This window comes from Erinaceus europaeus, chromosome 9 (assembly GCF_950295315.1).
Source record: "Erinaceus europaeus chromosome 9, mEriEur2.1, whole genome shotgun sequence".
Taxonomy (NCBI): domain Eukaryota; kingdom Metazoa; phylum Chordata; class Mammalia; order Eulipotyphla; family Erinaceidae; genus Erinaceus; species Erinaceus europaeus.
Window position 1 is genome coordinate 13270297 of NC_080170.1, and position 11808 is coordinate 13282104.

The following is an 11808-nucleotide window of genomic DNA, read 5'->3' on the forward strand; positions in this document are numbered from 1 at the left end:
CATGGACAGGAATTCTGTTTTCAAAACCAAAGGTTATCCTCCAGTTACAGCAAGGCGAAGACCCCTGGATGGTGGAAAATGAAGCTTGTCAAGCTGTGTGTCCAGGTGAGAGGCTGGGTCACTGGGACGTGGCAGACAGCTTTTCCTCACTACTTGGCTCTGCGCATCAGCAGAGAGGCTGGACTTAGAAGATGAGATGCAGCTGAGCAGGACCTTCCCCAATGTGCCAGGCCAGGAGAGGAATGCTGGGAAGGCCACAACCTCTTCTTTTTCATTTTCTATTTTCCACATTTATTTCATATGTGATTGAGATGTCACATGAGGGGGGAGAGGAGGAGGACAGTCAGTACTGCTCTGGTGTATGTGAAGCCTGAGACTGAACTGGAGGCCTCAAGGCATGCATGCTTTGTGTTCTACCAGTTAAGCTACTTCCCCAGCCAGAAATACTGGGTTGTCAGAAAAGTTATAATGTCTTTTTTGTCTTCTTTCCTCCCTTTCTTTCTCTCTTTCCTTTTTCTTCCTTTCTTTCTCATTGCCAGTAGATTTTCATCAGGGCTCGGTGCCTGCATGATGAATCCAGTGCTCTTGGCAGCCATTTTTTACTTTTTAAAAATTTTATTTGATAGGACAGAGAGAAATTGAAAGAGGAGTAGGAGATAGAGAGGTGGAGTGAAAGAGAGACACCTGTAGCACTGCTTCACTGCTTGTAAAGTTTACCCCCTGCAGGCAGGGAGTGGGGGCTTGAACCCAGGTTCTCATGCAGGTACATCCTCTTCACCCTTGCCAGTTCTTGTTATGTAGGTGTCAGAGAGGACTGAGTTCTCCCAGTGTGGGCTGTTCTTTTGTCATATGTCCCTTGCAGTGTGAATGCCCAGTATACAACATAGTATGTGGTATGTAAGACTTTGTGATTCTCCTTATTTTGTTTCTTGTTCCTGAATCCTTATTTTCCTTATATGACTTAAACAGATCTTTTGTCACTTCAGTACAGCCCTCACAGTTTCATCTTGGATTTTTGCTTTTTTTTAAAAAATCTATTATATATATAGTTAAGCAAGAAAGTAAAAGCAGGTCTACATGTATTGACATACATACCAGAGAGAAAGGGAGAGGTATAGCAGAGGCAGCAACATAGTAAGTTAATAGATTTAGACAGAGGATTTCAGATAATCTTCACTGCACTCTTCTAAATATTTTGTATAAAAAATTCAAAATATGTTCCATACCTGGCCCTGAGGACTGACATTAAGCTCTGAAACTGCCATGGGTGGGTATATCATAGTTGTCTTTCTGTTCTACAGTGACTTTTGTCTTGGTCTCTGACACAGGATAGTTCTATGTTTTCCTTCCTTCCTTCCTTCCTTCCTTCCTTCCTTCCTTCCTTCCTTCCTCTCTTTCTTTCTTTCTTTCTTTCTTTCTTTCTTTCTTTCTTTCTTTCTTTCTCTCTTTCTTTCTTTCTTTCTTTTTTACCAGAGCACTGCTCAGCTCTGGTTATGGCGGTGTGGGGGGATTGAACCTGGCTGGGTCTTGAGATCCTCAGGCATGAAAGTCTCTTTGCATGACCATTATGCTATACCCCGACCCTTGTTTTATTTCTTAACCAACATTTGTTTCGTTCCAAGACAGGAGAGAGCTTTTGTATTAGTTCATTCTTGTGTTTCCAGCATTACACCAGTAATGCTCCATATTTGTCCTTTTGGTTTTTCTAAAACATACTCTTGAATAATGTTTTCAGGAATGTCAGGTGTTCATGTCCAAAACCAGTCTCCTGTGGAGATGATGCTTTGCATCTGTAATTTTTTCCCCCTCCAGGTTTATTGATGGGGCTCAGTGCCTGCACTATGAATCCACTGCTCCTGTAGCCTTTTTTTTTTCTGATTGTTTGTTTTTGATAGGACAGAGAGAAATTAAGAGGGAAGAGGAAGATAGAGAGGGAGAAAGAAAGATAGACAACTGCAGACCTGCTTCACCACTTGTGAAATGACTCCACTGCAGGTGGGGAGCCAGGGACTTGAACCAGGATTCTTGCAGGTCCTTGTGCTTCATACTATGTGCGCTTAACCCAGTGCACCACCTGGATCTGTAATTTGCATAATTTTTTCCCCTTGAGAGTGGTTCAAACTTTGCTCCACAGTCTTTGGACATTCATGGTTGTTGACAGAAAGTTTTCTGTTAATCTGTTAATTATTTTTCTATATTTGCTGTCTATAACATATTTTTCCCCTTATCATCTGTTTGGAATCTTATAGGATCTCCTCTGTCTTTTGGAGTCTAGGAAATTCTTTGATTTTATCATGGAATGTTTGGTTTTTAATATTGTTACTTAGCACTCACTGGGCCCTTTGAAGATCCAAGTCTCTTTTCATTCAGGAGTCTGTTTTTTCTGATGCTTAATGAGATTCTTCCCATTCCACCAACAATTTGAGGAAGCTGACTATAATATTAATAATAATATAATAAAATGAAACTCAAAGAAAAACAGAATAAAATGCTTCTGTTCTAAGGACCAGAACAAATAGCCATGGGTTTTGTAACTTTGAATCTCAGAAAGTCATTAATATCAAATAGCTGTGTTGTTCTTTTACAAGTATATACTAATGATTATTTTTAATTCATAAAAGGTATACTTGTTACATTTCAAATAATAGAGACAGTGGATCAAAGAGAGGAGAGAGTGATTTGCCTGAAATTTTGCCAGTTATGATGAATTTTTGTTGATATTTTACTACTTATCTATTAGACTGAATGTTTAAGTATATTTTATATGATTGAGTATATTTTTATATGGTTTGTAGAGCAAGAGAGAAACAGATGGATTACATATATGTTTATGAAGCCTGTTTCCATCGTCATGGCATTTATTAGAGGCCTGTGGGGAGTTGGGCAGTAGCACAGCGGGTTAAACGCACATGGTGCAAGCACAAGGACCGGCGTAAGGATCCTGGTTCGAGCCTCCAGCTCCCCACCTGCCAGGGAGTCGCTTCTCAGGCAGTGAAGCAGGTCTGCAGGTGTCTATCTTTCTCTCCTCCTCTCTGTCTTGCCCTCTTCTCTCCATTTCTGTCTTATCCAACAATGACAACATCAATAACAACAACAGTAATAACCACAACAACGATAAAAAACAATAAGGGCAACAAAAGGGAAAATAAATAAATATAAAAAAATAAGAAAAAAAAAAAAAAGTAGAGGCCTGTTTCATTGAAAGAATTCTGTTGTAAAGTTATACCACATTTTATTAAACAAATTTTGGGGAAAATCTTAGCTTATATTTTTTCCTGTCGTTAGTATTAATTATAGTGATGACTATAGAATACAACAGTATAATGTAGAGATACAAATGCAAAGAGTACACAATTGTAGTACAAACTCACAAATATTAAGATTTAAAAAAATCAAAAGATGTGACAACCTGGAAGGTGATTCAAAAGATAGAGCACTGAGCTCTCAAGGATTAGCTCCTGAGTGAGTTGCGGGGAGTTCAGTCCCACTACCACTTGTGCCAGAATACAGACTAATGCTCGAGAAAAAGTCAAGGACTGTGAATTGAACATTCACACAAGAACTTTCATAAAGCTGTTGAATTATAATCAGTGAACCTCAAACTAAGGAAATAAGATATTCTTCTTGCTCTTAAGCACCAGAGTTTAGAAAATTTATATCCCAATCTTTTGTTCTATTATGCATAGTAAGCATGTCTTTAGTGGGACTTTGATTGGCAAAGACTTTCTAGAAAATATGTCTTTATGAAAATTCATCCCAGGTTTAAAAATGTATCTTAATAAATGTATAATTGTGCACAGTTGCAAAGATAGTATAAGAGAATATTTATTACAACCTCAGGCATTATTTGGGGTAAAAAAAATTTAAATGATTCCCAGAGGGAAATTTATTTAATTATGACATATTAGTGCATTGGAATATATGTGGTCATTAAAATGATGATGTCACTAAATGATTTATTAACATAAAAGGAAGTCAGTAAATGTTTTCAAGTATCTTTTATTTTGATCTACTTTTTAAATACAGTTCTGATTGATGTAGAGAACATATATATATATATATTTTTTTTAATATTTATTTCCTTTTTGTTGCCCAGTTGTTGTTTTTGTTGTTGTAGTACTTACTATTATTATTGATGTCGTCATTGTTGGATAGGACAGAGAGAAATGGAGAGAGGAGGGGAAGACAGAGAGGGAGAGAGAAAGATAGACACCTGCAAACCAGCTTCACCACTTATGAAAGAACTCCCCTGTAGGTGGGGAGCCGGGAATTTGAACCAGGATCTTTATGCCGGTCCTTGGGCTTCACGCCTCATGCGCTTAACCCACTGCCCTACCGCCCAACTCTCAAGCACATATATTTTGAGAACACAGCTTCGACCTTGATATGTGTATACTCCACACTGCACTCACCACTAGAGTGACAGTGCAGATATTCATGATGCTTTTATAAATACTTTACATAAAATAATCAATACTGTGATTATTAAATATAAAAATTTAATTATCAAGTTAACTTCTCTACCCATTCCTCATTACTTCTCTTTTTCTTTGACAGCTACAATATATTTTTCAGTCTAACAGTTGTTTTTGTTGTGTTTCTGTTTGTTTGCTTTTACCATTCAGTATTCCACCAAGTATATATACAAAAGCTTATTTTGCAGCCATCCATCAGTCAGTGGGCATTTAGCTTATTTCCATGTCTTGGTTATTGCAAATAGTGCTTCTGTTAACATAGTGGTGCATAGGTCCTTTCAAGTTAGTGTTTTCATATTCTTTAGGAGTGAAATTATTGATCATATGATATTTTTCTTTTTCTTTTTTAAACCTCTTCAGCATAGAGACTCAATTTACATTTCCACCAGCAGTATACAAGAATTATTTCTTCTCCACACCCTTGCCAGTGCTTCTTTATGATCCATTTTATGGATTAGGCATTTTTTATAATCTAGTTTTTTCTTCTTTTCTTACTTATTTATTTTTTGCATGTGGCTATCTAAATTTCTCAGTATATTTTTTCTTCTCCATTATATAATCTTGACTCATTTGTTATAAACTGTATGCATTTGTGTGAGATTATTAAGGGCTCTCAGTATTGTTTTATTTGTCCATGTATTTTTTTTATTTCAGTGCCACACTGTTCTGATTACTACTGATTTTTTGTATCTCTTTTTATTTTGTATTTATTATACAGAGGCAGAAATTGATAGGGAAAGGGCAGGTAGAGAAACACCTTTCTCCACTTGTGAAGCTTCCCCTGCCACAAGTGGGGACTAGGAAATTGAACCCAGGTCCTTGTGTGTTGTAATGTGTTCTCAACCAGGTGTACCACTGCCTGACCCCTATATTGATCTGTATTATATTTTGAAGTTAGGAGTGATATTACCTCCATTTTTCTTACTTATTCTCAGTATTACTTTGACTTATGGGTTCATCTGTGGTTCTGTACTAATTTTAGAGTTTGAGTTATTTGTTACCTTTAAAAAATGCCATTGATTTTCATAGGAGCTGAACCTATAAAGTGTTTTAGGTAAGTATTTCTTTTTCAATTTAAATTTCTTTTATCACTCCTTGTTGCCTAACTGCTCTCACTAGAACTTCCAAAACTATGTTCAACAATAGTAATGAGTGTGGACATTGAATTTTTTTTTTTGACCTTAGGGGAAAAGCTTTCAGTTTTCACCCTTATGTATGATGTTAGTTGTGGATTTGTCATGCATATTCTTTATACTGCAGTACTTTTTAACTCAAATTTATGTTGAGAGTTTTTATCATAAGTGACTACTGATTCTTGTGAAATATTTTTCAATCTATTAATCATGCAGTTTTTGTCTTTTCTTATATTGTTATGCTATACATTGATTGATATGCTTATATTGAATCATCCTTCATCCCTAAATGTAAGGTCATGATGTGTGAATCTCTTACTATATTGTTGGACTCCATTTGCCAAGATTTTTTTTTGAGAATTTCTCTATATATGTTCATCAGATATATCAGTCTTTTGTTTTCTTTTATTCACTCTCCTTGTTTGGTGTTAGAAGCATTGCCTTACAATGAGCCTGGAAGCTTTCAGCCTCTGATTGTTTTTAGAAGAGTTTGAGAATAATATGTTTTAGGTCTTCTTTCTAAATTTGGTAGAATTCACTAATGAAGCCATATGGTTCCTGCCATTTGTTCCTAGGTAAACTTTTAGTTACTGTTTGAATTTCTGTACTTAACAGTTTTCTTTTTTAAGTGGAGAAGGCAGGGGGCTGGCTTAATTTCAAATATATATATTTACATCTAGGGTTATCTGTGGGGCCTGGTGCCAGCACTATGAATCCACTTCTCCTGGTGACTATTTTTTTTCCATTTTGTTGTATAGGACAGAGAGAAATTGAGAGGGATGAGGTAGGTAAAGAGGGAGAAAGATAGACACCTGAAGAATTGCTTTGAAGCTTGGGAAGCAACCCTCCTACAAGTGGGGAACTAGGAGGCTCAAACCCAGATGCTTGCACAAATCTTTGTGCTTAGTACTTATGTGTGCTTTAGCCCAGTGTGCCACTACCAGGCCCCCTTATTTTTATATTTTAAGTAAATGTTTTTGTCTATACAAATTCTGGTTATCTAAGTTACCTATTAACATTGATTATGTTTGTATGCTTATGGGTATTTTAATTTTTATATTTGCTACCTGTTCTTTCTCACTTGAATAAACTCTATACTCACTTTATTTTTCATGTTCAGTTCTTGATATTTACATAAAATATCAAGAACTGAACATTTATTTTTCAGTAAAAAAAAAAACTTCTATCAGTTTAATGTATTAATTAACTTCTTCTTTCTTATTATGTGTCCATCATCATGCTTTTGTTTCTTTTTTTTCAGTGTTTTTTTCATTAGTGATTCAATATTGATTTACAAAATTACATGTCAATAGGAGTAAAACCCCACATCATTCCCACCATTAGAGTTCTGCATCCCAAGTCCCACTATTGCATACCACTGCAGTTCTCCCAAGATTGCAGACATGGGTTAACTGTCATCTCTACAACTGTTGTCTACATTTTTATGTAATTGCCCCCTTTTCCTTCCAGGTCTAATCCTCTGTTCTCCTCTAAGCCACATATAACATCCAAATATCTCTCCCCTTTACTTTTCTTTTTTTATTCTTTATGGGCGATTAATGTTTTATAGTCAACAGTAAATACAATAGTTTGTACATGCATAACATATCCCAGTTTTCCATATAACAATACCACCCCCACTAGGTCCTCTGATATCCTGTTCTAGGACATTAACTCTCTCACCTACCTACCCCAGAATCTTTTATTTTGGTGCAAGCTTTTGTTTGTTTTCTTAGAGTTATCATTACTCTATAATATTACTTTTTATTTGGTTAGTTGGTCTTTATCACATAAACCCTGTGAAAATTGAACTTTTGTCTGTTTTGTTTCTTGTAATTCTGAGGCTATATCTTTAATTGGATCATGGTAGGTACTCAATAAATATTGTTTGTGTTTGAGACAGCAGTAGTTCATCACATGACATATTGCTCTCAGATGAGTCCTCAGATATCAGTAGTTGAGCCCTTGTTTTTCAGAGAGCTGCGTATAGACAGTACCACTTATACTTTTTATTTATATACTACCTCTGAAGTTTTTTCTTGGAATTACCTTGACTGTACTGGTGGCTGGCATGGGAGAAGTTGAGGAATAACATAGTCTTTTGACTTAAAAATAACTTGTGCTTGATTAGTAGACAGACCTAGTTCCTTCTGTTGGAATACCTCCCTTTGAATTTCTCAACTTGGGAATGTATACATTTCTTTAGACCTTTCTCACCTAAAAGTCATCTTTCCTTCTGCTGTTTTCTTTCCCTTCTTCTCCATCCTCTCTCAAAATTCCAAGTTTATATTTGCTAACTATTTACTTTATTCTATTTATAAAAGGAAACACTGACAGAACCATAGGATAGGAGGGCTATAACTCCACACAGTTGCCACCACCAGAAATCCGTATCCCATCCCCTCCCTTGATAGCTTTCCTATTCTTTAACCCTCTGGGAGTATGGACGGAAAGTCATTGTGGGATGTAGAAGGTGGAAGGTCTGGCTTCTGTAATTGCTTCTCCACTGAACATGGGCGTTGACAGGTTGATCCATACACCCAGCCTGCCTCTTTCCCTAGTGGGGGAGGATTCTGGGGAATCAGAGCTCCAGGACATATTGGTGGAGTTGTCTGTCCAGGGAAGTCTGGCTGGCATCGTGCTAGCATCTGGATCCTGGTGGCTGAAAAGAGAGTTAACATATAAAGCCAAATAAATTGTTGACTAATTATGAACCTAAAGACTGGAATAGTGCAGATGAAGAGTTGTGGGGGTCTCCATTTTGGGTTTATAGTCAACAGTATTTATACACCTTTCCCATATTTGGGAGCTACTCTCTTCCCTGATCCAGCTTTCTGGTCCTTTCTCCAGCCATGACATTATCTCCCCAGACAATAACTTGGATCCACTTGCTAACTATTTTTATGGATTTTTTTGGTCACTTTATTCTCAGTGAAAGGAAATTTACATGTCTTGTTTATTTTAGGATGGGAGAGGTTGTCTGAAACCACAGTTTGCCAAGAAGAAAACCAGGGATTAATAAATAAGCCCATAAGTGATACTTTTGACATCAAGTTGGAAAAAGCCTGCATAAATGAAAACAATCTAGAGAAGCAAGAAGGCAAAATGAACAATCCTTTCAGGACAGTCTTTGTTACAATCCAGAAAACTTACATACAGGAGAGGAATTTTATAGGCATTGAACTTGAGAAAAATATAGGCCTGAAGTCATCACTTAATAAAAAACCCAGTACTGGATGCAGAGGAAGGAAACCAAACTCACAGAAATATTCAATTCTATTTAAACAACTGGGAATCAATATAATACGTAAGTGTTATAAATGTAATATCTGTGAAAAAGTCTTCCTTCACAGTTCATCCATGGGTAAGCATCAAAGAATCCATACTGGAGAGAAGCTTTATAAATGTAAAGAATGTAGGAAAGCTTTCAGCCAAAGCTCATCTCTAACTCAGCACCAGAGAGTTCATACTGGAGAGAAACCTTATATATGTAGTGAATGTGGAAGAGCTTTCAGTTTCACTACATCTCTCATTGGACATCAGAGAATGCATACTGGAGAGAGACCCTACAAGTGTAGTGAATGTGGAAAGACATTTAAAGGTAGCTCATCCCTTCATAATCATCAGCGAATTCATACTGGAGAAAAGCCCTATAAGTGTAATGAATGTGGTAGAGCCTTTAGCCAGTGCTCTTCTCTTATCCAGCACCACAGAATTCATACTGGAGAGAAACCATATGAATGTAGTCAATGTGGTAAAGCTTTTACTTCAATCTCTCGGTTAAGTAGACACCATAGAATTCACACTGGTGAGAAACCGTTTAATTGTAATGAGTGTGGGAAAGTATTCAGTTATCATTCAGCCCTTATTATACATCAGAGAATCCACACTGGTGAGAAGCCATATGTATGTAAAGAATGTGGGAAAGCTTTTAGCCAAAGCTCTGCTCTCATACAACATCAAAGAATTCATACTGGAGAAAAACCCTACAAATGTAGCCAATGTGGGAAAGCTTTCTCCTGGGTTTCACGACTTAATATACACAGTAGAATTCATACTGGAGAGAAACCATATCATTGTAAAGAATGTGGAAAATCGTTCAGTTCCCATTCAGCAGTTAATACTCATAGAAAAATTCATACTGGCGAAAAACCGTATAAGTGTAGTGACTGTGAAAAAACCTTCAACCAAAGTTCAGCTTTGATTCAGCACCAGAGAATTCATACTGGAGAAAAACCATACAACTGTAAAGTGTGTGCAAAAGCATTTAGACAAAGTTCATCCCTTATGACACATATGAGAATTCACACAGGAGAAAAGCCTTACAAATGTAAAGAATGTGGGAAATCTTTTAGTCAGAGCTCATCCCTTACAAATCATAAGAGAACTCATACTAGAAAAAAATATAAATAAAATGCATGCAGAAAACTTTCCAAATGATGTTCACCTCATACTGAATGTTAGTAACTCATCTTGGGAGACAGTGATAAATATTAGTTAATTGTGGGTTAAATTTCAGAACTTCAATTTCATCAAATACCAGTTTCCATGATGCAGTATAACTTAAGTAATATTATGGAAACTTCTATAAAATGTTTATATGTCTGTTGTTTTATCCGGGCTGGCTTCACGGGCAGGTAACAGAGACAACCAGAGACACACGGCTGGGCTGAGAACGCAGTTTAATCTTTATTCACGAACGGGCAAATCACCACACCATGTGCTTTTCTCCATCATCCTCTCTCTGCCACTGCTGCTGGGAATCTGCCCGTCCTTAGCGTAGGGGGCGGGGAGAAAGCGGGGCGTGAAACTAGCAAGGGGCAAACCAGTTCTTCTCAGATGTCTGGGGGAAGGGAACATACCAACAATTCCCCCTTCTGTTTTTAACTAAATGACCACAGTATCAGGGGTGTGGGGTGAACAGAAACCTATATCATACAGGCATTTTCAAAAAAGAAACTGGCACAAACATGGAGAAACATGTAAGCAAGTAACAAGAACCAGTGTGCTGCCAAGGGAGAGCCTGAGGGGGCCATTTTTTGCCTCTGTGGGCAAAACTTTATCAGCTTAAAAAAAACATTTCCTGCCTCTGGGGGGCGTACTTGCCTCAACGGGCATTTTATAGCATGGGGGCGGGGAACAGCCTAGAGTCCCAAAGGCAGCTGGCTGCAGTCAGTGTTTGAGAAATATAGCGCACTTTTACACTTCATGCAAAGTGTCCAAGGGTGTACCAGTGAGTCCAATAGGAGTGCCAGTCGAAAGCAGATGTCCACAGAAGAATGCCAGGGGGTGGAGCGTTGTATCAGGAAGGTCTGCTGCCGGAATTCTGCTTTTCTGTAGAGAACTTGACAGCTGCAATTTACTTACTATGAAACAAACTTGTAGCAGGTTAGAAGTTTATCACAATTGATAACTATTACAATTAGAAGTCTTTTTTAGAATGATTTTAAGGTTGGTTAAAGTTTAAACAATAGAATGTGAAAAGGTAAACATGAGAATCAAGGAAAGAAAACCTCAGGCATGAGTATCATTAGCATAGCCATTGTGTAATCTACCATTTCTAATAGGGAAGGTAATCGAGAGTTTTACATATCAACAAGTCTATTTAACCTTTTGTTACACCCATTTAAGATGGAGACACACCCTAGGTGTGCACAGGTTTTGTTTAGACCAACTTAGTTAAAATATATTGATTGTTAACTAATTTTTACCTCAGACTTTAAATGTAAGTTAATTTTATCTTTATGAGAATTATGTTGAAAACCGTTTTCATTTAACTTTGCCTGGTAAGAATTTAGCCTTAAAGTTATATTCTTAACCTTAAAGTTAATGTTACCAAACTTTAAAGACACACATACACATGGTCTTCAATATACAAGGAGAGAAACTTTTGTTACGAAGACATGTCATTTTAAACACAAATTTAGATCTATATTGTCTTAGCCGTTCTGGGAGTGCGTTGTCCAGCAATGGCCTCTTGGGCAGCTTCACTTCTAGGAATTGCACGTTGTGATCTCTGAATGAATCTCTGCGTATTTTAGCTCGTCTTTCTTCAGACCCAAGCTGGAGATCTCGGCCAGGGGGCCCAGTTTCGGCAGGGTGCCTGTGGTCTCCAGGTGGTCCGGGATCTGTCCAGACTTCATAGCACAAGGGTGGGCGGGCCAGCTATGCAGAAGGCGCGGGCCGAGGTGCCCCGGGGT

The 11808-nt window shown here is 37.5% G+C and overlaps 1 protein-coding gene across 1 annotated transcript; it reads left to right on the top strand.

Annotated features, from left to right (window-relative positions):
• Nucleotides 1-16: 16 nt before the first annotated feature.
• LOC132532439 (zinc finger protein 879-like) lies at nucleotides 17-10346 on the top strand. The gene is made up of 2 exons (XM_060197310.1): nucleotides 17-105; nucleotides 8574-10346. The coding sequence occupies exons 1-2, from the start codon at nucleotides 69-71 to the stop codon at nucleotides 10019-10021; spliced, it is 1485 nt and encodes a 494-aa protein (XP_060053293.1). The 5' UTR covers nucleotides 17-68; the 3' UTR covers nucleotides 10022-10346.
• The last annotated feature ends 1462 nt before the right edge of the window (nucleotides 10347-11808 follow it).